Genomic DNA, 26,792 nt, shown 5'->3' on the forward strand with positions numbered 1-26,792 from the left:
ATGATGGAAGGGGTGGTGTGGGGGAAACTACACAATTTTATTTCTTGCCTATCAACTAGGCATCACCAGTACACTTCATAAGATCATTGGGCTGAACTTTGCATTCAGTGGTGAAGCAATGGTGCTTGCCGTTGACCTCAAAGAAAGCTGCCTGCAATGATCCAGTGATCTCCAGGTGTGCAGCAGCAGTGATGTCAGCAATTAGGATCAGCAGCCAATCACATTAAAGTATTCAGACAGCAAACCAGGAAGTTAAAAGCACTTTATTCACTTTTAATTTCAAATTTCAGATAGCAAAATAAATGATTTTATCATCTTTGGATTGATAGAAGCTAAACAAACTTTACGAAATTTTAAAAATGTGGAATTTTATTATAGTGGAGAAATCTGACATCCACAAGTATAAAATTAGCTTTTCAGGGCTAGTGAGGGTGTTTATCAATACTTATGAAGTTAGTATGCCATTTAACACCCAGTTCCAACCCATTCAACAAGGTGCAACTTTTTCAAGGTTTTTACAGCGAGACCAACAACATAAACGTGGAAGTTTTTATCAATTCAGTGATTGATTTGGGATTGTACACTGGGGAGGACCTCAACAGTGCACCCTCTGGAGGGGTGTAGACTCACTGACAGCAACTTTGGGATTTCGGCATTATTCTGAACGTGTGCAGACTCCCGAGGTTGCTGTCAGTTTCAGCGGAGTAATGACAGTGAATGCCGACAACTTCAACATAATTTTCACAGCAAAATATGGGCTATTAGCTCAATATTTGGGGAAGCCATGTATGAATGTTAAACAAAAACAAGAAATGCTGGATTCACTCAGCAGGTCTGGCAGCATCTGTGGAAAGAGAAGCAGAGTTAACGTTTCGGGTCAGTGACCCTTCTTCGGAATGTTAGCTGATGCTTAGATCTTTAACCAGATAGATGGGAGCCCTGAACAATTCACTTGTGTTTTCCAAACATTAAACACCATCTCCGTACATCAAAAGTTTACCCAGTAACAGCTGTAGCATAGCCACATCAATCTTCACAGTCCTGAGCTTGTCTGCTTTTGTGCTAACTTTCAGCGAATCCAGAGTTAACCTTGCCACTTCATGAGATCTCAGATCACAATTTACATCAGCACCAGTCAGAGTGGAATATATTGAACATTCCTTTGGAGGTTATTTGAGTTGTTTGATCTGTTTACTGGTAGATTCAGGGCATGTGGGATGCATTCTCCTTTCCATTGACCAATTGATTTGAATGTAATACAAAGGAAAAGTAATCTGTCACACCACAAGATATATTAATAATTTTATCATAATTTTACAGCATGTTAGCATTGAACTGAAGTTATTTTATAAAATTTTAGAAAGGCAATAGGAAATTAAAGTATACAATGTTAACATTTAATTTCAACCAACCACTAACAAAAACAGAATGAATTTATAACATTCAGGGCTGAGCTTTTAAAAAGAAAAATTATAAATGCCGGAAATGGAGATAAAAAACAGAAAAAGGCAGAAATACACAGATCATTTAACTTCTGAAAGGAAATATATTAACATTGCTATCACCCACCTGAAACAATCTCTTCTCTTTCAGATGCTGGTTGACCTGCTATGCATTTAACCATTTTCAGTTTTTAAACACAATACTATAGACTATTAAAAAAGAACAAATCTCTATTTTTCCTCCTTTCCTTTAGTCTTTCTGTGCACCATCTCCCTGAAGCCAGACAGGATCTTGTTCTCTCTCTTTAGTCGCTCCTCCTTGTTAAACGAAGCTAAAGCTCTCTTCTCATCCGCACTGTAAATCTGGTTCTCTTTACGGAGACGCACAGCCTCCATACGCCGATGTCTGGACACAAAAAATATTGAAACTCACAAATGAGAAGTTAAGTACAAATGACATCATCAGGATCATTCATGGAAAAAAAAATTGCAACACTGAAGAATCCAACTATATCTCTGCGCACTTTTAAAGCAATGTAGTAAATTAAAAAGATGCCTCCAAGTTTTTGAGGTGTTGTAATTTTCTTATATTTTCAAATCTCCACTCTCTGGTTGATGTTTATTTTTATGCTTCCATCTTTCACCTGATGTTTTAAACAATTGAGTTTGTTGCACAGGTTTTTACAGGTTAACCAATAATTTTGTGGCAATTTTTTTTACAATTCAGCATACCATGTGCTCTGCAAGTTTTTGTTTTAATTGAATCTATTTTAGAACACATCAAACACCCAATGTTTTTGAACAGGAGGCACAACACAAGCTCAAGACTTTAGAATGCAAGGTGCTAAAACATTGCACAATATGGCAGTATTTCTCTACTCAAATCTTCCATCGAAGCTATCAGCTACAAGAGTAAAGATGTGCATTTTCAAAGGAGGTCACGCCAACATTTGAAATGGGAGCCATTCAGCCCCTCAAGCCTGGTCCAATATTCAATGAGATCATGGCTGATCATCTAATTTAGCTACACCTTCCTGCATTATCACCATATCCCTCGATTCCCTTAATATCCAAAAATCTGTCAATCTCTGACTTGAATATACTCAACAACTGAGCACCTACAGTTCTCTGGTAGAGAATTCCAGAGGATCATGACCTTTTGAGTGAAGAAACTTCTCATCTCAGTCCTAAGTGGCCAACTCCTTTTTCTGAGACTGACCCCTAGTCCTAGACTCCCCAGCCACAGAAAACATGCTCCCAGCATCTACCCTGTCAAACCCCTAAGAATTTTGTGTGTTATAATGAGATCATCTCTCATTCTTCTAAATGCTAGAGAATATAGACCAAGTCTATTCAACCTTTCCTCATCGGACAATCCTCTCATCTGAGGAATCAGTCTAGTGAACCTATGTTGCACTCCCTTCAACGCAAGTATATCCTTCTTTAGGTAAGGAGGCCAAAACTGTGCACAGTCCTTCAGATGTGGTCTCACCAAGGCCCTAAACAAATGCAGTAAGACTTCTTTGCTCTTATACTACCATCCCTTTGTAATAACGACTAACATACCATTTGCTTTCCTAATTGCTTGCTGTACATGCTAACTTTGTGATTCATGTATAAGGACACTCAGATCCCTCTGAATACCAACATTTCCCAGTTTCTCACCATTTAACAAATATTCTGCTTTTCTATTTTTCCTACCAACGTGGATAACTTTATATTTCTCCACCTATTATTCCATCTGCCATGTTCTTGCCCACTTTTGCCTAAATACTTTAGCAGCCCCTCTGCATCCTCCTCACAGCTTACAACTTTGTACATAGTCTGCATTCATATTTTATTTTTAAACATTCTTTCATGGGATGTGGGCGTCGCTGGCAAAGCCAGCATTTGTTGCCCATCCTTAATTGCCCTTGACAACTGAATGGCTTGCTTGGTCATTTCAGAGGGCAGTTAAGAGTCAACCACATTGCTGTGTGTCTGCAGTCACATGTAGGCCAGACCAGGTAAGAACAGTAGATTTCCTTCCCTAAAGGACATTAGTGAACCAGATGGGTTTTTACAACAATCAATGATAGTTTCATGGCACCATTACTGAAACTAGCTTTCAATTCCAGATTTTTATTAATAGAATTTAAATTCCACCAGCTGCCGCCACATCTGTAGTTCTGCTGACATTTAATGGATGGTGTGTAAATATATAGCTTATTTTAACCAAAGCTTGCAAGAGCTCTGATAAACACTGGGGGGAAAGGAAAAATAAACAGTGATTTGACTATTGTTTTGCTGATTTGTACACCAAATCAAGTCTTAAAAAATGCCTATTTTCACACAAATTTCATGTTTCCGGGTATACTATACCTGAACAGTTTTATTCTTGTTTTACCACTGAAAATGCAAAGCTTGGTTGTATCTGTGCATCGGACATCATTCTTTCCCCCTCCCTGCAACATATTTATAGATTTAAAACATTGTCCTCAACTATTCGGAGGGAGCTTAATCTTACCTGCTACCACTCATTACATAGCCAGAGTGTTCAAAAGCAGCAATCTGATCGCTCGTCAAGCCGATTTCACCTCTTCGTGGAATACGCTTCCCAGCTTTCACATACTCAGCCATGGCAGCACCTTCACCAGGAAGCAGAGCGTGGCCATAACTAGAAGACAGAGACTGTTAAGTATATGAGCAATACAGCAAAACTTGGCAAAATAGACATAAAATATGCCACACAATCACTTTCACCTGGAAATTTCTCAGCTTTTCATACACATCTTAAAAACTATAAGATTGCAGAAAGATTTCATACACACATGAACAGCATATGTATCTATTAAATACAGAGGAATAGGAACAGGAGTAGGCCATTCAGTCCCTTGTGCCTGTTATGGCACTCAATGGCTGATCTATATCTTAACTCCATCTACCCACTTTGGTTCTGTAACCCTCAATACCCTTGCCTAATGAAACTCTATCAATCTCAGATATTGGAGAAGTAAAATTGATTTATCAGTTGTCTAATCAGGGGATTTGGGCAACACTTTGTGAAAGTGAATCTCAAATGGTTAACTATCAACTGGGGTTCAATTTATGTCTTGAATGTTGCTTTCTAATAGCTCTAAGTGTTACATGGTATGCTGCTGAACTATTCAGAATTGGAAGGTCTCAAGTTAGATCTCTGCTCTGTGTGGAGTTATCTGATCTCTCCTGATGGTTAGGACTATAGGAACAGGAGTAGGCCATTTAAACCACTTAGGTTAAAAGAAAGCATTACATGCGGCTTGGTGCTTCCGCAAGGAGGGGATGAGAATGGCAGATGTTCCTGCTCGGTTTAAAATGAAATCTATCATATCATAGTATTTAAATTCAAAGAGCCAACAGACTAAACAAATACTCTTATTTTTAAATTTACATACCAGTCCATAAAATGGTGTTTTTCACGTACAATACTATAGGTTAAGCAGATAAAAGGGTATCCAAGGTTCAGCCCTGGTAGCCCATTTCCAAAGTGGGAATGAAGACAAATTTGACACAAAGGGGCACACAGTCAGTCTTTTAAGCTCGACTTTAATAAATGATCCATTCATTACTGTCTGAATTTGAAAAGCTAATCATTCATCATTTGAGCTGAGAATTTGCTTCAATTTACTCAAAACAAGAAAAGGTCACTCACTTCAAAGGTTTGTCATCATCTTGAGCAGACTGTTGCATTGGAGCCTCGGGTCCGACCATAACCTTTCCATCTTGTGCACCTTCACAAAGAAAATATATTTATAATCAATTTTATGATGAAGGCGAGCTCTTTTTAGCCATGAGGAAGCTATTAATTAAACTGCACGTTGAACATGAGCAGGCCAAGCTTGGGACAGACTGTCTACTTTTTAAAGTTCTGCATATCTAGAAAGATGTTTACTAGTACAAAATAGAAAAGGCACCATGGATTATCATTCAAGACAAAATGAAAATGACAATTAACTAAAGGAACATTGATAAGACTTTGAAATAAAAACAAAGTGCTGGAAATACTCAGCAGGTCTGGCAGCATCTGTGAAGAGAGAGGCAGAGTTAACTTTTCATCTGTGACTTTTCATCAGATAAAGGGTCACTGACCTGAAATGTTAACTCTGCTTCCCTCACCATAGATGCTGCCAGACCTGCTGAGTATTTCCAGCACTTTATCTTCATTTCAGATTTCCAGCATCCGCACTATTTTGTTTTTACTATATTGTTAGACTTTGATTGTACAGGTCTCTTCTAACTAAAAACTTACAGGTTTTTTCTACCCAGATAGCATCATTATTTGCATTTTCTTCCTCAGACTCTCCACTGCTGGATTCAGATACCTTCTTTTTGTTCTTTTTCGCTTTCTTTGGCTTCTTCCTGTTAAATTAAACCCAGAGTTTTAAATACTATTTTGCTGTCTCACCCCAATCATAATTGTTCAAATTAAAAGATGTTGGGGTGGAGGGTGATGCACAGGGTAGAGATAGGATGCATAATGTAACCTGTATCTACAGTTTGGTTACAAGAATTTATTTTTTTATTACTGGTACTGGATAAATCCAGTGAAAGGTAATATTAAACTACTGAATTTGCAGTATTGCTTTCACCTTTACACACATTGGCTATCCTTCCTGCCAGTCAATAGACCAAGCAGTGGGATTCATCTCACCAATCATGAATGCCATTTCACGATTTGATATAAATAGAGTCTAGTTCCATCTATCATTCCCTGAAATGATGCCAATCAGAAACTGTAAAAACAGTTAAGGGCAGATGAATTTAAACATACATCTGAGCCCAAGAGTTAATCATGTACATTTATATTGCAGCCCTAACCACACTACTTTATCTTTCGAATGTGCAGCTCTACTTCCTGTAAACTGGCTGCAGCAGGTGAGGCTGCTGTTCTGTGTATGTGAAATTTGGCGGTGACATTTAGACTATGCTCATGTATAAAGTAGTGTTGTCACCGCCAGTGCACATTGCACACCATTGGAACAGGGCAGTTACTGGCTCCAGAAGGACTGCTGAGCCAGGAGGATTGAGTGAAAAAAAAAAGACCTTCTTGGCTGGTGGCCCAAAAAAATTCCAGGTATATTTTAGTGCGGCCGCCAGTTGCTATGGGAGATAAGGGTTGAAGACCAATGTAAGACAGCTGAGAATACCAAAACTGTTGATTCCAATTCTCACTCATTTCGTTAAGCTTTTTCATTCCCAGGCACAGAGATAGTTCTTTTTCTTGGATACAGTACTTTTCCAAGTAATTGATCCAAAAATGATCACTAAGAAAACGCTTAAGAAATGTAATAAGTAAAATGATGATTCAATTGAGTAGTATGATGTGGGCGGATTCTCATGAATCTCTGCCAGGCTACGTGAAGAGAGGGGAGAAAACATCTGCCACTTTCACTCCCCACAAATAGAATTGAAAGGTGGCCTAGCGGTTGGTGAGGTACTGGTTGGGAAATAGTGCATGACACAGGGAAACATAAGAAAAAGGAGGGGAAAAAATGTTAAAAATGTATCGGAGGAAGGAGAAATATAAAAAAGGATTCACATTTTTGATATGGATATATAAGTCAAATTACACGATAGTGCTGTAACATTTATTTACTAAACTTAGGGAAGGTATTTATTTCCAACTTGCAACTAAGATCAATGGAAAAGCTTTTCGGAAATAAGGTAGCTGTATCAAGCCACTTGCACTGCTGATTAGTCCACTTTTGCTGGTCATTTTACCATCTTTTAATGAAACCAGTTGTAAAAGTGATGACTCTCATTCAAAGAAATTCTCAATTTGTTGATCACCCCAAAAATCTGCTTCTGGGATTTTCCAAGGTTTACAAAATTTGTTCCAGTCTACATATTAATATGAATTTCTCACTCGAATATGTAAACTGATTTTCAGAGCTTCCTACTTCAACAATTTTTAAAGCTGAGACATGTTATTTTACTTCAGACTGTGCAACAGCAGATGCAGTTAGTATTATAAATCAACAGTAAAGTAAATGTCAAACAGGTTAACTTGCATTAGGTGAAGCTGATAAAAGCTAGATTCAAATACAAAATAAATGTGTTACTTTTTATGGGATTTCTTCTTTTTCTTTTTGCCTTGATCTAAAAAAATATAAATTAGAACTAAATTCAGTACAAAATTAGTACAATTACTCATAAAAGTTAAGAAATGACAAGATACAGACATAGGGCCTAAAGTCTTGAAATGACAACTCACATCATCCATTGCAACAGAATAAATAAAGACAGTTCTATTTTCATCCAACAAGGTGAACACTTTAAAGTTAAATAACACATTGCTTAGGTCAGTAAAGAAATTGCTGAGCTGCTTAATACCCAGCTAGCATTTAAAAAGACAGGACTGTACAACTTTGGTCATCATTGCGACATGAAAAGGGAGATTAAATCTACCTAGTAAAAACAGCTTTTTGATGCCAACTTTTTGCAGCATTTTATTCCCAACCTAATTTTCCATTGCATTCTTGATCATCTTGTGCAAATTATACATCGATTTTAATTTATATAAAAGTCTGCTGTGTACTCAATTAAATCTTTATACGCATTGTTAAAACAGAAAAACTAATTCTTATATAGCACCTGATCAAATCCCCAGGCTGTTGCAAAGTGCTTCATATAAGATCAGGAACATAAGAAATAGGGTAGGCCATTCGGCCCTTCAATCATGCTCCGAGAGCGCGAACGGGGGGGGGGGGGGGGGGGGGGGGAGAGGGGGGCAGAGGGAGAGCGAAACGGGGTAGGGGGGAGACAGAGAGAGAGCGAACGGGGTGGGGGGGAGACAGAGAGAGCGCGAACGGGGTGGGGGGGGAAGACAGAGAGAGATCGAACGGTTGCGGGGGGGGGGGGGGGGGGAAGAAGAGAGACAGAGAGAGAGCGAATGGGGGGGGGGGGGGAGACAGAGAGAGAGCGAACGTGCGGGGGGGGGGGCGGAACAGAGAGAGAGCGAACGGTGGGGGGGGGGGGGGGAGACAGAGAGAGAGCGAACGTGGAGGGGACAGAGAGAGAGCAAACGGGGGCGGGGGGACAGAGAGAGAGCAAACGGGGGGGGGGGGACAGAGAAAGAGGAGTGAACGGGGGGGGGGGGGGCAAAGAGAGAGAGCGGACGGGATGGGGGGGGAGCGGAGGGGGGGGAGGGAGAGAGAGAGAGAGAGAGAGAGAACGGGGGGGACAGAGAGAGAGAGAGAGAGAACCGGGGGGAGAGAGAGAGAGAACGGGGGCGGGGGACAGAGAGAGAGAGAGATCGGGGGGGACAGAGAGAGAGAGAGAGATCGGGGGGGACAGAGAGAGAGAGAGAGATCGGGGGGGACAGAGAGAGAGAGAGAACGGGGGGGGGACAGAGAGAGAGAGAGAGAAAACGGGGGGGACATAGAGAGAGATAACGGGGGGAACGGAGAGAGAGAGAAGGGCGGGCAGGGAGAGAGGGAGAGAGGGCGGGCAGGGAGAGAGGGCGGGCAGGGAGAGAGAGAAGGGCGGGCAGGGAGAGAGAGAAGGGCGGGCAGGGAGAGAGAGAAGGGCGGGCAGGGAGAGAGAGAAGGGCGGGCAGGGAGAGAGAGAAGGGCGGCAGGAGAGAGAGAAGGGCGGGCAGGGAGAGAGAGAAGGGCGGGCAGGGAGAGAGAGAAGGGCGGGCAGGGAGAGAGAGAAGGGCGGGCAGGGAGAGAGAGAAGGGCGGGCAGGGAGAGAGAGAAGGGCGGGCAGGGAGAGAGAGAAGGGCGGGCAGGGAGAGAGAGAAGGGCGGGCAGGGAGAGAGAGAAGGGCGGGCAGGGAGAGAGAGAAGGGCGGGCAGGGAGAGAGAGAAGGGCGGGCAGGGAGAGAGAGAAGGGCGGGCAGGGAGAGAGTGAAGGGCGGGCAGGGAGAGAGTGAAGGGCGGGCAGGGAGAGAGTGAAGGGCGGGCAGGGAGAGAGTGAAGGGCGGGCAGGGAGAGAGTGAAGGCGGGCAGGGAGAGAGTGAAGGGCGGAGAGAGAGAGAGAGAAGGGCGGAGAGAGAGAGAGAGGCAGAGAGAGAGAGAGAGGCAGAGAGAGAGAGAGAGAAGGGCGGAGAGAGAGAGAGAGAGAGAGAAGGGCGGAGAGAGAGAGAGAGAGAGAGAAGGGCGGAGAGAGAGAGAGAGAGAGAGAAGGGCGGAGAGAGAGAGAGAGAGGCGGAGAGAGAGAGAGAGAGAAGGGCGGAGAGAGAGAGAGAGAGAGAAGGGCGGAGAGAGAGAGAGAGAGAGAGAAGGGCGGAGAGAGAGAGAGAGAGAGAGAAGGGGCGAGAGAGAGAGAGAGAGAGAAGGGCGGAGAGAGGGAGAGAGAGAGAGAGAGAGAGAAGGGCGGAGAGAGGGAGAGAGAGAGAGAGAGAGAGAAGGGCGGAGAGAGGGAGAGAGAGAGAGAGAGAGAGAAGGGCGGAGAGAGGGAGAGAGAGAGAGAGAGAGCGAAGGGCGGAGAGGGAGCGAAGGGCGGAGAGGGAGCGAAGGCGGAGAGGGAGCGAAGGGCGGAGAGGGAGCGAAGGGCGGAGAGGGAGCGAAGGGCGGAGAGGGAGCGAAGGGCGGAGAGGGAGCGAAGGGCGGAGAGGGAGCGAAGGGCAGAGAGGGAGCGAAGGGCAGAGAGAGGGAGCGAAGGGCAGAGAGGGAGCGAAGGGCAGAGAGGGAGCGAAGGGCAGAGAGGGAGCGAAGGGCAGAGAGGGAGCGAAGGGCAGAGAGGGAGCGAAGGGCAGAGAGGGAGCGAAGGGCAGAGAGGGAGCGAAGGGCAGAGAGGGAGCGAAGGCAGAGAGGGAGCGAAGGGCAGAGAGGGAGCGAAGGGCAGAGAGGGAGCGAAGGGCAGAGAGGGAGCGAAGGGCAGAGAGGGAGCGAAGGGCAGAGAGGGAGCGAAGGGCAGAGAGGGAGCGAAGGGCAGAGAGGGAGCGAAGGGCAGAGAGGGAGCGAAGGGCAGAGAGGGAGCGAAGGGCAGAGAGGGAGCGAAGGGCAAGAGGGAGCGAAGGGCAGAGAGGGAGCGAAGGGCAGAGAGGGAGCGAAGGGCAGAGAGGGAGCGAAGGGCAGAGAGGGAGCGAAGGGCAGAGAGGGAGCGAAGGGCAGAGAGGGAGCGAAGGGCAGAGAGGAGCGAAGGGCAGAGAGGGAGCGAAGGGCAGAGAGGGAGCGAAGGGCAGAGAGGGAGCGAAGGGCAGAGAGGGAGCGAAGGGCAGAGAGGGAGCGAAGGGCAGAGAGGGAGCGAAGGGCAGAGAGGGAGCGAAGGGCAGAGAGGGGAGCGAAGGGCAGAGAGGGAGCGAAGGGCAGAGAGGGAGCGAAGGGCAGAGAGGGGAGCGAAGGGCAGAGAGGGAGCGAAGGGCAGAGAGGGAGCGAAGGGCAGAGAGGGAGCGAAGGGCAGAGAGGGAGCGAAGGGCAGAGAGGGAGCGAAGGGCAGAGAGGGAGCGAAGGGCAGAGAGGGAGCGAAGGGCAGAGAGGGAGCGAAGGGCAGAGAGGGAGCGAAGGGCAGAGAGGGAGCGAAGGGCAGAGAGGGAGCGAAGGGCAGAGAGGGAGCGAAGGGCAGAGAGGGAGCGAAGGGCAGAGAGGAGCGAAGGGCAGAGAGGGAGCGAAGGGCAGAGAGGGAGCGAAGGGCAGAGAGGGAGCGAAGGGCAGAGAGGGAGCGAAGGGCAGAGAGGGAGCGAAGGGCAGAGAGGGAGCGAAGGGCAGAGAGGGAGCGAAGGGCAGAGAGGGAGCGAAGGGCAGAGAGGGAGCGAAGGGCAGAGAGGGAGCGAAGGGCAGAGAGGGAGCGAAGGGCAGAGAGGGAGCGAAGGGCAGAGAGGGAGCGAAGGGCAGAGAGGGAGCGAAGGGCAGAGAGGGAGCGAAGGCAGAGAGGGAGCGAAGGGCAGAGAGGGGAGCGAAGGGCAGAGAGGGAGCGAAGGGCAGAGAGGGAGCGAAGGGCAGAGGGAGCGAAGGGCAGAGAGGGAGCGAAGGGCAGAGAGGGAGCGAAGGGCAGAGAGGGAGCGAAGGGCAGAGAGGGAGCGAAGGGCAGAGAGGGAGCGAAGGGCAGAGAGGGAGCGAAGGGCAGAGAGGGAGCGAAGGGCAGAGAGGAGCGAAGGGCAGAGAGGGAGCGAAGGGCAGAGAGGAGCGAAGGGCAGAGAGGGAGCGAAGGGCAGAGAGGGAGCGAAGGGCAGAGAGGGAGCGAAGGGCAGAGAGGGAGCGAAGGGCAGAGAGGGAGCGAAGGGCAGAGAGGGAGCGAAGGCAGAGAGGGAGCGAAGGGCAGAGAGGGAGCGAAGGGCAGAGAGGGAGCGAAGGGCAGAGAGGGAGCGAAGGGCAGAGAGGGAGCGAAGGGCAGAGAGGGAGCGAAGGGCAGAGAGGGAGCGAAGGGCAGAGAGGGAGCGAAGGGCAGAGAGGGAGCGAAGGGCAGAGAGGGAGCGAAGGGCAGAGAGGGAGCGAAGGGCAGAGAGGGAGCGAAGGGCAGAGAGGGAGCGAAGGGCAGAGAGGGAGCGAAGGGCAGAGAGGGAGCGAAGGGCAGAGAGGGAGCGAAGGGCAGAGAGGGAGCGAAGGGCAGAGAGGGAGCGAAGGGCAGAGAAGGAGAGCGAAGGGCAGAGAGGGAGCGAAGGCAGAGAGGGAGAGCGAAGGGCAGAAGAGGGAGCGAAGGGCAGAGAGAGAGAGCGAAGGGCAGAGACGGGAGCGAAGGGCAGAGACAGAGGAGCGAAGGGCAGAGACAGAGAGAGCGAAGGGCAGAGACAGAGAGAGCGAAGGGCAGAGACAGAGAGAGCGAAGGGCAGAGACAGAGAGAGCGAAGGGCAGAGACAGAGAGAGCGAAGGGCAGAGACAGAGAGAGCGAAGGGCAGAGACAGAGAGAGCGAAGGGCAGAGACAGAGAGAGCGAAGGGCAGAGACAGAGAGAGCGAAGGGCAGAGACAGAGAGAGCGAAGGGCAGAGACAGAGAGAGCGAAGGGCAGAGACAGAGAGAGCGAAGGGCAGAGACAGAGAGAGCGAAGGGCAGAGACAGAGAGAGCGAAGGGCAGAGACAGAGAGAGCGAAGGGCAGAGACAGAGAGAGCGAAGGGCAGAGACAGAGAGAGAGAAGGGCAGAGACAGAGAGAGCGAAGGGCAGAGACAGAGAGAGAGAAGGGCAGAGACAGAGAGAGAGAAGGGCAGAGACAGAGAGAGAGAAGGGCAGAGACAGAGAGAGAGAAGGGCAGAGACAGAGAGAGAGAAGGGCAGAGACAGAGAGAGAGAAGGGCAGAGACAGAGAGAGAGAAGGGCAGAGACAGAGAGAGAGAAGGGCAGAGACAGAGAGAGAGAAGGGCAGAGACAGAGAGAGAGAAGGGCAGAGACAGAGAGAGAGAAGGGCAGAGACAGAGAGAGAGAAGGGCAGAGACAGAGAGAGAGAAGGGCAGAGACAGAGAGAGAGAAGGGCAGAGACAGAGAGAGAGAAGGGCAGAGACAGAGAGAGAGAAGGGCAGAGACAGAGAGAGAGAAGGGCAGAGACAGAGAGAGAGAAGGGCAGAGACAGAGAGAGAGAAGGGCAGAGACAGAGAGAGAGAAGGGCAGAGACAGAGAGAGAGAAGGGCAGAGACAGAGAGAGAGAAGGGCAGAGACAGAGAGAGAGAAGGGCAGAGACAGAGAGAGAGAAGGGCAGAGACAGAGAGAGAGAAGGGCAGAGACAGAGAGAGAGAAGGGCAGAGACAGAGAGAGAGAAGGGCAGGACAGAGAGAGAGAAGGGCAGAGACAGAGAGAGAGAAGGGCAGAGACAGAGAGAGAGAAGGGCGAGACAGAGAGAGAGAAGGGCGGACAGAGAGAGAGAGAAGGGCGGACAGAGAGAGAGAGAAGGGCGAGACAGAGAGAGAGAAGGGCGGAGACAGAGAGAGAGAGAAGGGCGGACAGAGAGAGAGAAGGGCGGACAGAGAGAGAGAGAAGGGCGACAGAGAGAGAGAGAAGGGCGGACAGAGAGAGAGAGAAGGGCGGACAGAGAGAGAGAGAGAAGGGCGGACAGAGAGAGAGAGAAGGGCGGACAGAGAGAGAGAGAAGGGCGGACAGAGAGAGAGAGAAGGGCGGACAGAGAGAGAGAGAAGGGCGGACAGAGAGAGAGAGAAGGGCGGACAGAGAGAGAGAGAAGGGCGGACAGAGAGAGAGAGAAGGGCGGACAGAGAGAGAGGAAGGGCGGACAGAGAGAGAGAGAAGGGCGGACAGAGAGAGAGAGAAGGGCGGACAGAGAGAGAGAGAAGGGCGGACAGAGAGAGAGAGAAGGGCGGACAGAGAGAGAGAGAAGGGCGGACAGAGAGAGAGAGAAGGGCGGACAGAGAGAGAGAGAAGGGCGGACAGAGAGAGAGAGAAGGGCGGACAGAGAGAGAGAGAAGGGCGGACAGAGAGAGAGAGAAGGGCGGACAGAGAGAGAGAGAGAAGGGCGGACAGAGAGAGAGAGAAGGGCGGACAGAGAGAGAGAGAAGGGCGGACAGAGAGAGAGAGAAGGGCGGACAGAGAGAGAGAGAAGGGCGGACAGAGAGAGAGAGAAGGGCGGACAGAGAGAGAGAGAAGGGCGGACAGAGAGAGAGAGAAGGGCGGACAGAGAGAGAGAGAAGGGCGGACAGAGAGAGAGAGAAGGGCGGACAGAGAGAGAGAGAAGGGCGGACAGAGAGAGAGAGAAGGGCGGACAGAGAGAGAGAGAAGGGCGGACAGAGAGAGAGAGAAGGGCGGACAGAAGAGAGAGAAGGGCGGACAGAACGAAGGGGGACAGAGAGAGAGAAGGGGGGGACAGAGAGAGAGAAGGGGGGGACAGAGAGAGAGAAGGGGGGGACAGAGAGAGAGAAGGGGGGGACAGAGAGAGAGAAGGGGGGGACAGAGAGAGAGAAGGGGGGGACAGAGAGAGAGAAGGGGGGGACAGAGAGAGAGAAGGGGGGGACAGAGAGAGAGAAGGGGGGGACAGAGAGAGAGAAGGGGGGGACAGAGAGAGAGAAGGGGGGGACAGAGAGAGAGAAGGGGGGGACAGAGAGAGAGAAGGGGGGGACAGAGAGAGAGAAGGGGGGGACAGAGAGAGAGAAGGGGGGGACAGAGAGAGAGAAGGGGGGGACAGAGAGAGAGAAGGGGGGGACAGAGAGAGAGAAGGGGGGGACAGAGAGAGAGAAGGGGGGGACAGAGAGAGAGAAGGGGGGGGACAGAGAGAGAGAAGGGGGGGACAGAGAGAGAGAAGGGGGGGACAGAGAGAGAGAAGGGGGGGACAGAGAGAGAGAAGGGGGGGACAGAGAGAGAGAAGGGGGGGACAGAGAGAGAGAAGGGGGGGACAGAGAGAGAGAAGGGGGGGGACAGAGAGAGAGAAGGGGGGGACAGAGAGAGAGAAGGGGGGGACAGAGAGAGAGAAGGGGGGGACAGAGAGAGAGAAGGGGGGGACAGAGAGAGAGAAGGGGGGGACAGAGAGAGAGAAGGGGGGGACAGAGAGAGAGAAGGGGGGGACAGAGAGAGAGAAGGGGGGGACAGAGAGAGAGAAGGGGGGGACAGAGAGAGAGAAGGGGGGGACAGAGAGAGAGAAGGGGGGGACAGAGAGAGAGAAGGGGGGGACAGAGAGAGAGAAGGGGGGGGACAGAGAGAGAGAAGGGGGGGGACAGAGAGAGAGAAGGGGGGGGACAGAGAGAGAGAAGGGGGGGGACAGAGAGAGAGAAGGGGGGGACAGAGAGAGAGAAGGGGGGGACAGAGAGAGAGAAGGGGGGGACAGAGAGAGAGAAGGGGGGACAGAGAGAGAGAAGGGGGGGACAGAGAGAGAGAAGGGGGGGACAGAGAGAGAGAAGGGGGGGACAGAGAGAGAGAAGGGGGGGACAGAGAGAGAGAAGGGGGGGACAGAGAGAGAGAAGGGGGGGACAGAGAGAGAGAAGGGGGGACAGAGAGAGAGAAGGGGGGGACAGAGAGAGAGAAGGGGGGGACAGAGAGAGAGAAGGGAGGGACAGAGAGAGAGAAGGGAGGGACAGAGAGAGAGAAGGGAGGGACAGAGAGAGAGAAGGGAGGGACAGAGAGAGAGAAGGGGGGACAGAGAGAGAGAAGGGGGGACAGAGAGAGAGAAGGGGGGACAGAGAGAGAGAAGGGGGGACAGAGAGAGAGAAGGGGGACAGAGAGAGAGAAGGGGGACAGAGAGAGAGAAGGGGGACAGAGAGAGAGAAGGGGGGACAGAGAGAGAGAAGGGGGGACAGAGAGAGAGAAGGGGGGACAGAGAGAGAGAAGGGGGGACAGAGAGAGAGAAGGGGGGACAGAGAGAGAGAAGGGGGGACAGAGAGAGAGAAGGGGGGACAGAGAGAGAGAAGGGGGGACAGAGAGAGAGAAGGGGGGACAGAGAGAGAGAAGGGGGGACAGAGAGAGAGAAGGGGGGACAGAGAGAGAGAAGGGGGGACAGAGAGAGAGAAGGGGGGACAGAGAGAGAGAAGGGGGGACAGAGAGAGAGAAGGGGGGACAGAGAGAGAGAAGGGGGGACAGAGAGAGAGAAGGGGGGACAGAGAGAGAGAAGGGGGGACAGAGAGAGAGAAGGGGGGACAGAGAGAGAGAAGGGGGGACAGAGAGAGAGAAGGGGGGACAGAGAGAGAGAAGGGTGAGACAAAGAGAGAGAGAGAGAGAGAGAGAGAAGGGGGACAGACAGAGAGAGAGCGCAGGGGGACAGAGAGAGAAAGAGGATAAAAGGGGCACACAGAGAGAGGAAAAGGGGACAGAGGGGGAGGGGGAGGGGGCAAAAGGGGACAGAGAGAGGGAAAGGGGGACAGAGAGAAAGAGAGAGGGAAAGGAGGGCAGAGAGAGGGGGGGGGAAAGAGGGACAGAGAGAGAGAGGGAAAGCGGGACAGAGAGAGAGAGAGAGAGAGTGGGAAAGGGGGTCAGAGGGAGAGAGAGGGTTGGAGAGAGGGGGTCAGAGAGAGAGGGAGAGAGAGTGATTAAGATCACTCCTGACAGAATGGCACGATCCAGAATACTCTGCAGCACTACAAGAAGTGTGCAGGCAAACACTGACTACTTGCGCAAGCAAAATAATGCCAGGTATCTCACTAAATCAGTGTCCAACATAGTGACCGCAACGTAAGTCAATAAATTAGTCTTCTCATTTAAAGCTTCTTCACAAAAATGCACCTTTGTTGTGTTTTGATTAAAAGTAAGATAAATTTTAATGCCTTTATCTTTACAAAATTCTCTCACCGGCCCCCATGTAAGACAAAAATTGTAATGTGCTCCTCCAACCCACGAGAAAAGGTTGGACAACCCTGGTCTAGATCATAAGATCATCAAAAGTAGGAGCAGGAGTAGGCCATTTGACCCCTCAAGCCTGCTCCGCCATTCACTAAGATCATGGCTGATCTGATGGTGGCCTTACCTCCACTTTCCTGCCAGCTCCCCATAACCCTTGACTCCCTTGTAGATCCAATAACTTACCTTTAAAGTGGTCACTGTTATAAAGGGTTTCCAAAGAAAACTAAGAGAGAAGTTGTTCCCAAATCCTTAGATGATACAGCATAGGATATTTTATTCCTTTCAGTGGTAACATCTTACCATTTAAGTCACTTTCACTGTTAGACTCTGATTCACTTTCTTCTGAACGCTTATGATTTTTCTTCCTTTTTTTCTTTTTATTCTTCTTCCTTTTTTTCTTTTTCTTCCTTTTTTCCTCTACATATAAACATTTGAAATCATGAGATATTACATTGTACACACTCTATTTACTTGTGCTGAATGATGGCGTTGCTTTGTTGAACAAACACCGAACCCCACCAAAGAAACTATATTACCGATTGGTAAAATGGTTCTGCGTCAGATTCCCTGATGTCCCAATGGATTGAATTCAGCGAGCAGCTGAGCCAAATAGACGAAGGAGGTCAGAGGTTTGATTACGAGTCTGCTGTTAATTGATTCCAGTCACCGGTCGTAGAAGCCTCAGTTTGGCTAATTTGGGCAGCGATTGTTATCCTACTGAAAGTGTACTTGTGTGGTTATTAGAGGAGGACAAGATCAGGTTTAGCTAGGCTTTGTTGCTCTGTGATCAATTAGCTGACATTCACCGTCAAGGCTCACACACAAATAGTGATCACTTGGGCTAAGTACTGAAAGGTGCCTTGTGCCCAAAGAACTGTATCCCAGCAAACAGTCAACCCTTTTTGGGTGGGTTGATGCAAAACGAAACAAGATTATGACAAAACCAGTTTGTATTGATATTTAGAAAACAGTGACAGAAACCAACATTACAAATTAAACTAAGAATTAAATTCCAAACCAAAGCAATCAATAAAATCTGGAGTTCCAAGCTCTTGTTTAGATTGGTCTTCTTTTAAAAAAAAATTGACTCCAACTTTAATGTTGTAAAATTTATCAAGTTCATGCCTGGCTCATTTTAATTAATTCAGTCACATGAAGACATTTTCAGTGTCAAAAGTGTGTTTAGGACACTTGGGTACAACACTACGTCACAAAAAGTGTGTTCCCAATTCCCCATGCAACACATTTGGACTTCTGATAGACTGTCCATGAAGTACTTCTAAATAAGTATGAAGAAACAAAAATACAAAGCCCACTTCAGGTATGAACAGACCTGTATAGTCACATAATGGCACTCTAAAGCCTGGGAACGGTTCATCTGGGGAATGGTGACTGGTGGAAGTAGAGACACCAGCAGGAATCATAACTCTGATTGACCACTGATGTTAAAGCGGATCACCCGCTCATTTAAAAATGGTTCCAGTGTTTACAGAGTTGAACAGGTGAAATGGTCTCTTACATCAAATGCTTGCTACCATTGGGTTAGTATGCAAAGGACAACAACAATTAACTATTAAAATAAAAAATAGATATGATGCACTTGATAAACATTATAAGAAGCTGGAATCTTTCATTAAGAATCCAACTTAAACGTTGTGATTTCGGCTCGAGCTTTTTGAAATTTTCCCTGTTAGCGGCACTCTGCCAGCTGGGTGGTTTACGAACAGTTCAATCTGTTTCCAATGCAAAATGCACATTTCTCAATTATCTGTCAATTTCTTGTATCCACCATGAGGGCCCACTAGAGCTTTCCTTAAAATGCAGTTATGTATAAAAAGTTACCTTCTGCACTGGAATCAGAACTGCTGCTCTTGGCTTGCTCACCCTCAACCGGAGTATGCTCATCAGAACTAAAACAAGAAAGTAAAATTACACTTTGTTCTAAGAGAAATCTATTTTTTGTTATCTGTTAACGCAAATGCACTCAAACCTAATCATAAATTAATGGGAATTTTCAAGTAGTTTACCCCTTAAAAATTTAAATGCAGAAATAAAGTGCATGTGGCGTGCAGCTATATATAGCTATCCTGGCTATATTTATTTCAAGCAATTTTTTTGGAATCATTTTATTACTTCTGAACCAATAACTGCTCCTTGTCTTCCGGTCAGGTTTCAAGAAGACCCAAATATTTAAACATAACCCACAAACTGAAATGATAAATATTAACTAGTTGATCTACAAATTGTAAAGAGCAATTGCAATTTAAACCAGTGATAGTGGCAAAAGCACTTACTCTGGTTCTGGGACCTTTGGAGATAAGCCCCACACTTCAGGTGCTCCAAGTTCTCCAATTCGCTCTCTTTCCTTTAGACGCCTGCAAGAAACACATATATAATGGTCACTATTTGTTAATGGACTGAATTATCATTTCAACATTTCTTAGAAACAATCTATTCAACTGAAGACTTGCAATCACTTTAAAAAAAAAGTTATTCTCTTTCCCCTCCCCCCTCCAATTTTCTTCCCTCACATGAAGGCACTAGGTCTCTCAATATCTCATCTCTGGCCATTAGTCATATGATAGAATGTCAATAGGCTATTCCACTTTGGGAGCATCACAATGAAGCCTAATTCTGTTCTCGCCCAATGTCCACACTAAGATGATAATCGGATGTAGGAACACTGAATGATTTGGCCAAGCTAAGGTGAACTAAAATTAATTACAGCGGAAACTTGATTATGCCACAAAATATGGCCACGTTTCCTTGCACCCACTGCCCTACTCCTGCTGGATAATTAAACTGCCAGGAAAGCAATGTGTCCGACTTCAACTGGTCCACCTCATCCAACACAATTCCGTCAAAAGTTGCAGCCCTTCTTAACTGGACCAGTCATATCAACACCATTGCTACAAGAGCAGGGCAGGAGCTGGGTACTTGCCTCCTGACACCGGAAAGCTTTTCTATCATCTCAAAGGCTGAAGTTAGGATTGTGGTGGAGTACTCACCACTCACATGAATCAGTGCAGCCATAACACTTGAGACACCATCCAAGACAGAGCAACTCACTTGATCGGTGCCTCTGCCACTGTACTGAGTATCCACAGCCCCCACCACCATGGCTGCAGAATGTATGACACTGGGGATGAGCTGCAGCAACTCATCAAGGTTACTTCCATAGCACCCTCTACCACCACCAAGAAGGACAAAAGCTGCAATGTCAAGGGACTACCATCAACACTAAGTGACACAACATCCCGACCTGGATGTGCAATATCATTCTACCATTGTCACTGGAATTCCTTACCTAGTACCATTATAGAAGCATCATCAACACAGACTTTAATAGCTTAAGGGGAAGGCCCACCACCACCTTCTCAGTACAACTAGGAATGGCCAGGGTTGCCAAAATATCCAGAATAAAGAATAAAACATTTAGGTAAAAGACCACCAGCACTACCCCTGCCCGCACCATTGCCCCCCACCCCCCACAACTGCCAACTAGTTACAAAATGAAAAAAAGGATTCAAGTTCCAATGACTTGCGCAAGAAAACACCTGACCTAAAACTAGAGTCCAGCAGTCAAAAGGCATCACCCAATCAGAAGCCACTTTGCTGGTCTTGATTGAAGATAGTTCAGTCTCTACCATGTATGATCATCTGTTTTCATTCATAATCACAATGCAAATTATGAATGGCTTGAAATATGAAATTATTTGTTTCATTCATTCCAGTTCTTTTAACATTAAAATTAAGTTAAATTCTATATGTGGCCTGCTTTTTATCATAATCAAAGTTACAAAAAGTAAAATTAAAGATGTATAAAAAAAACTGCAGATGCTAGAAATCTGAAACAAAACCAGAAAACCAGGCGGCGCAGTGGTTAGCACCGCAGCCTCGCAGCTCCAGCGACCCGGGTTCAGTTCTGGGTACTGCCTGTGTGGAGTTTGCAAGTTCTCCCTGTGTCTGCGTGGGTTTCCTCCGGGTGCTCCGGTTTCCTCCCACATGCCAAAGACTTGCTGGTTGATAGGTTAATTGGCCATTATAAATTGCCCCTAGTATAGGTAGGTGGTAGGGAAATATAGGGACAGGTGGGGATGTGGTAGGAATATGGAATTAGTGTAGGATTAGTATAAATGGGTGGTTGATGGTCGGCACAGACTCGGTGGGCCGAAGGGCCTGTTTCAGTGCTGTATCTCTAAACTAAACTAAAGAAAATCAAGCCCGGCACAGCATCTGTGCAAAGAAGTGACAAAGTAAGATTTCAGGCATAACCTTTCATCAAAACTGGAACATGTGTAATGTTAACTTGTCATTTCTATCCAGAGATACTGTGCATGACTTGTCAAGTTTTGTCTGCTTTTCTTGGTTTTTGTTTTAAATTAGAAGATATGTTTTGTGCCAATGAATTGAGTAGTCAGAGAAAGTATTGCAACATCTTCAACTATACATGCTCATAAGTACACCGTATCAGATGTACCCCTCCACATCTCTAATAAATGTGTTGTGCATTTTAAGCTGTTTCATTTTACCCAGCTATGTCCAGCACTCAGTTCAAAGCTGGTAATGAGAAAGACTACAGACAGTCAAGCTATGAGGCTAAGAGAACACCTGTTACAATTTTTGTGATAGCCAGCAGGAGAGAGTTTACAAAGAAGAAAAGCAGGACTGCAAGAGAGGACAGAATGCTGACCATACACAAAACAGAAACAGCATGCTCGAGAACCAGAGAAATAAAAGCAACAAAAATCAGCAGAACTGGCTACAAATGGAAGAATGGATTTAAGATTCAGATTAATCAGTAGACACTGACTATTCAGCAAAATAAATTAAATTGATACAATATATAAGTTCTCTCATTTCTGCTGTTGGGGTTCACTGATTACATTTTAATTTCAAAAATGTGGGAAAGAGTTGAGGTTAGCTTCTAAAGTAAATGACTTACTCGAAGCATTGTTTTATAGAAGATGTTTTAAAAAGTCCTCCACTGACATGAAAATTGGTGTTTATGCCCAGTAAATAAACAAGCATAATCTGCAGTACTGGAGTCAAAAGCCTACAAGAGAACCACACTGTTGCTTTGGAGCTAGAGATTCGAATCCCAGATACTAACACAGTCAGAACTCATGGAATCTTAATAGTGTAGCCTTTGGGCTACCCTGAAGTTGCAGATAAACTTGCAAATAAATTGAAAAAGTATCAGGATGCAGCTACAGTTGAGGTACCTGGGATACAAAATAACTAAGGAATACAACTACAGTGGAATCTTGGAAGTTAAATCTGGTCCACACCTCTAGAAGTCAAGACGAAGAGTTAGAGTGCCCTGTGGGTTATCTTTTGGATTTGGGGACGGTTCAGTGAAGTGTTTTCTAAAAAATTCTACACATTGGGGCATTAAACATATTGAACTTGTTAGGACCAGACCTGGCAATAAAAGCATTGTGTCTCTGTCGGAGTAGATCTTCTTGCTCTTTTCCATAATGTTCCATATGTAGCTTGTTGTAGTGCCCATGGTGCGAACGTGAATTTTGATCTCTTGATCTTGACCTAGAACGGCTCTGGTGTACACCATTTTGATATTTATGTATGCTGGACCTTTCTCTCGACTTAGATCGGGATCTTCTTAGCTTTTTGTCGACTGATGGAGATTTACGGTGTTCCGAGTGATGTCTGTTACATTTTGCTGGAGGACTCTCAGTTCTGCTGTCATTGCTGCTGCTATGTCGTCTTCTCTTAGGGCTGACTGACGGGTCTGGACTGCCACTCCTTGAGCGACGCACTGGAGGCATTGTTTATCCTCAGGTTCAAAGAGTGTTGCTCATTTATTTTCCAATATCAGCTGCAAAATAAAACGTTACAAGAATTGTGTAATTAACTTAAAATGTTCTCTTACCATTGAAGTACCTAATTTAGGATGTTTTTTTCTTCTGACTTAAATTCTTAGGTAATAAACTATTACTTACAAATGTGTTACTTTACATTGTTACAACCATTGACAAGGCAAAAATACATTATAAATTTATTTTACCTGTATTGTATTTACTGGCATAACTCAGAAAAACTTTATATAGACTATTATATACAATCATTTAGGTTCATTTAAAAGAATACAGGTGTAACAATTCAAAGTGATGGTGCCTCTGCTAACTCAAATAATTTTCATTTACAGAGGTCCTGCAAACATCCATTTTGAGCAGTTGATGAGGAGTGGCTTGCATGGCTGACATCTATTAAAGGAAAAACAGAAAATGCTGGAAATACTTGGCAGGTCAGGCAGCATCTGTGGAGAGAGAAACATAAGAGCTAACATTTCAGGTCAATGACCATTCATCAGAACTGGCAAAGGTTAGAAATGTAATAGGTTTTCAGCAAGTGAAAAGGGGGAGGGGCGGGGGAAGAAAAACTAAAGGGAAGGTCTGTGATGGGTTGGAGGGCAGGGAAGATTAAATGACAAAAGGTTTCATGGTACAAAGCCAAGCAAAGAAACAAAAGATGCATCTGGATAAGGTGTAAATGGCAGGGGAGCAGCCGTCTGAACACAAAGTGATTAAGAAGGAAATGGGGGGGGCTGTGATGGAGAAGTGGGGGGGGGGGAACAAAAAAAGGGGGCAGGGGTTACGATCTAAAATTATTGAACCTTATGTTGAGTCCTGACGGCTGTAAAGTGCTCAGTCGAAAGATGAGCCGCTGTTCCTCAAGCTTCCGGTGAGCCTTCTGGACTCAACACTGAGTTCAATAATTTTAGATCATAACCTCTGTTCTCATTTTTTTTCTTGCTGGTTTGTTTTTTATTTGCTTCCCCCCCCCCAACCATGAGTTCTTTCTTAATCTCTTTACTTTGTGTATTGGACAACTGCAAACCTGCCATTTACACCTCATCCAGCTGCATCTTCTGTTTCTTTACTTGGTTTTGTATGAAGAAACCTTTTGTTATTTAATGTCTCCTGCCCTCCACCCTATCACAGACCTTCCCTTTTGTTCTTCTTCCTCCCGTCTGCCCTTTCACTTGCTCAAAACTGAATATATTTCTAATTTCTCCCAGTTTAGATGAAGTCAGCAACCTGAAACATTAACTCTGTTTCTCTTTCCACAGATGCTGCCTGACCTGCTGAGTATTTCCAGCATTTTCTGTTTTTCTTTCATTTTCCAGCATCTGCAGAATTTTGCTTTTGTACCTGTTAAAGAAACCCATTCACCAAGTACATTTCGCAGAAAAGGGATCTCTTGTTGCCAGTCTTGTAGAAATGATTGTTTGTCTCCCTCCATGTTCCTACCTAATGTACTCCTTAGAATGACTGCACTTCAGGGTCCTACTGGCCTGAAATCCCCCAAATGCATCTGCTCCAGACTGCCTGGCAGAAATAATGCTTATCAGATTTCATAAAGAAATCTTCCTAATTAAAATTATTGAATATAGTAACAGTTAGAAAACTTACCTAAGGCCAAGTAAAGAAAATCTGTTTGAATAATTACAACGATTGTGTCTACTTATAACTTACTTTCCCTTTAAGAAGTCTCATGTTATTTGCTTTCAAATAGTTACAACATTATTTCAATACCTCCCATTTGCTGTTTTAAAATCACAATTCTTCTCCCCTCCTGAAAGCATTCTAATCCCACCTTCCAGCATTTGGTCCGTAGTCTTGCAGATTACAGCATGAGGGTCACATCCAGACTCCTTTTGAATGAGTTGAGGGTTTCTGCCTCAACTACCCTTTCAGGCAGAGTGTTCCAGACCCCCCCACAACCCTCTGGGTGAAAAACCTTTTCCTCATCTCCCCTCTAATCTTTCTACCAATCACTTTAAATCTATGCTCCCTAGTCACTGACCCCTCTGCTAAGATAAATAGGCACTTCACCTCCACTCTATCCAGGCCCCTCAAAATTTTGTACATTTCAATCAGATCTCCCCTCAGCCTTCTCTGTTCCAAGGAGAACCACTCCAGCCTGGAAACTTTCCTATCTAAGCCACATAAACTGAGGCAATGGTATTAGCTGTTGCTTACTGGTAGCACTATTGCCTGTGTCAGAAGATTGTGGGTTTCAGTCCCACTCGAGGCTGACACCCCAGTACAGTACTGAGGGAGTGCTGCATTGTTGGAGGTGGCGTTTTTCGGCTTAGACATGAAACTCAGGCAAGTGTAAAAGATCCCATTACATTATTTTGGAGAAGACCAGGGGAGTTTTCCTGCTGTCCTGGCCAATATTTATCCTTCAATCAACATTACTAAAACAGATCATCTGGTCATTATCTGTTTGTGGGACCTGGCTGTTCGCAAATTGGCTGCCGTGCTTCCTCCATAACAACAGTGACTACATTTCAAAGGATTTCATTGGCTGCAAAATGTTTGGGATGCCATGAAAGGCACTATATAAATGCAGATTGGTTTCCTGTTAGGTGCAGCTCATCTCAGCTGAGATCAGTTAACTTGGCACAGATTGTGGGTCAAACCTGGAACTTTCCTGATTTGTAAGACTTAGTCACTTAGTGACCAGCTAGAATCTGCATTTCTGTTGATTGCATGTGTCAAGATCACAAGTGGATGGTAGAGTTACCAAGTGCACACACACTAAATGAGTTTAAGGACTGTGCTAGTTTACATCTACCAATAAGTATATTTTTCTAAATTATGAAAAGCTACGTCAGCTAGTTGAGTCCTTTGTGATCTCAACCAGACTCATCAATTTAGAACAGTATTAACAAAGTATACTGCACAATTTCAAAGCTTCACAATTTTCCTTGTTGCCAGACCTAGTTTCTACACTAGTGTGCTGTATAATGATCAAAATACATATTCAATAGCATCTATAAGGAAAGAAAGGACTTGCATTTTTCTAACACCTTTCATGACCTCAGATCATCCCAAAGTGCTACCCTGCCAATGAAGTATTTTTGTACTGTTGTAATATAGGGAAACATGGCAACCAATTTGTGTACAGCAAGGTTCCACACAACAGCAATGTGAGTGTTACCGGATAAAGTTTTAGCGATTTTTAATGAACCCCTGCTGTTCTTCAAATGGTCTCATGGGATTTTTTTCTGCACTATCTTTTGGATGAGACTTTAAATGAGGCCCTGTCTGCCCTCTTGGGTGGTTATATGGGCTTGAACCTACAGCCGTACTGGTGGCTGGGTGATAGAGGGTTTTAGTTTAGTTTTTAGTTTAGAGATACAGCACTGAAACAGGCCCTTCGGCCCACCGAGTCTGTGCCGACCATCAACCACCCATTTATACTAATCCTACACTAATCCCATGTTCACTACCACATCCCCACCTGTCCATATATTTCCCTACCACCTACCTATACTAGGGGCAATTTGTAATGGCCAATTTACCTACCAACCTGCAAGTCTTTTGGCATGTGGGAGGAAACCGGAGCACCCGGAGAAAACCCACGCAGACAGTACCCAGAATTGAACCCGGGTCGCTGGAGCTGTGAGGCTGCGGTGCTAACTACTGCGCCACTGGGGAATCGGAGCAGGGCTAGTGGGATTGGGGGAAGGGCTGGGGTAGTGGGTCAAACATTGGGGGGGGGGGGGGGGGGGGTTGAAGAGCTGTTGGGGGTAGGGGGATAGGATGGTAGAGGTGTTAGGTGTAGGGTACTGGAGGGGTGGATTTGGGGGCCGGACGGTCTCAGTGAGGTTGCCCGGGAGACTTTGAACCGAAGCTGCGCGTCCGCCACTTACACTGTCAACAGCTTCAAATATTGAAAATACACTTTAATTCCCGTCACTGCGACATTCCTTTTGGGTTTTTTTTTTGCCAAAAGCGTTGTTTGATTTTACAGGAACATTATTCAAAACTTTAAAAAAGAAAAAAAGCTTCCAAGATCTCAACAGCTAACGACAGTCACACAGGAAGCAATTGGGAAGCGACAGGGTCAACAACACGATACCCGGATATTACCCAGGCTTCCCATTGGCCCCGCCCCCTCCGGCGTCTTGACGTGTTTTTGTGCGCGTGTCAGTCAAACGCATGCGCAGAGCGTTTCTTAGCCCTGGCGGCGGCTGGGTGGTGTCCACGTGCTAATGGCTGTAGGAATGGAAGAGGCAGAAGCTTTGCTAACCGAGAGAAATAAAGCAAAGCCTCAACTAGAGGCGAGCTGACCATCTCTCCTCAGGTTCAGAACTGTTTTCTCCCTTTTGCCTATGTACATCCTTTCAATGGTCACCCAATAAAGTGCATTT

General features: G+C 46.6%; 1 protein-coding gene across 1 annotated transcript; it reads right to left on the reverse strand.

Annotated features, from left to right (window-relative positions):
* Positions 1-348: 348 nt before the first annotated feature.
* On the reverse strand, positions 349-26,506 carry nkap (NFKB activating protein). The gene is made up of 10 exons (XM_068047197.1): positions 26,292-26,506; positions 22,028-22,442; positions 18,898-18,978; positions 18,446-18,513; positions 16,904-17,020; positions 7,523-7,559; positions 5,710-5,819; positions 5,113-5,191; positions 3,949-4,098; positions 349-1,848 (listed from the first exon to the last, which is right to left on the reverse strand). Exons 2-10 carry the CDS (start codon positions 22,390-22,392, stop codon positions 1,674-1,676), a joined length of 1,182 nt encoding a protein of 393 aa, XP_067903298.1. The 5' UTR covers positions 22,393-22,442; positions 26,292-26,506; the 3' UTR covers positions 349-1,673.
* Between the last annotated feature and the right edge of the window lie 286 nt (positions 26,507-26,792).

Source organism: Heterodontus francisci, chromosome 15 (genome assembly GCF_036365525.1).
Source record: "Heterodontus francisci isolate sHetFra1 chromosome 15, sHetFra1.hap1, whole genome shotgun sequence".
Taxonomy (NCBI): domain Eukaryota; kingdom Metazoa; phylum Chordata; class Chondrichthyes; order Heterodontiformes; family Heterodontidae; genus Heterodontus; species Heterodontus francisci.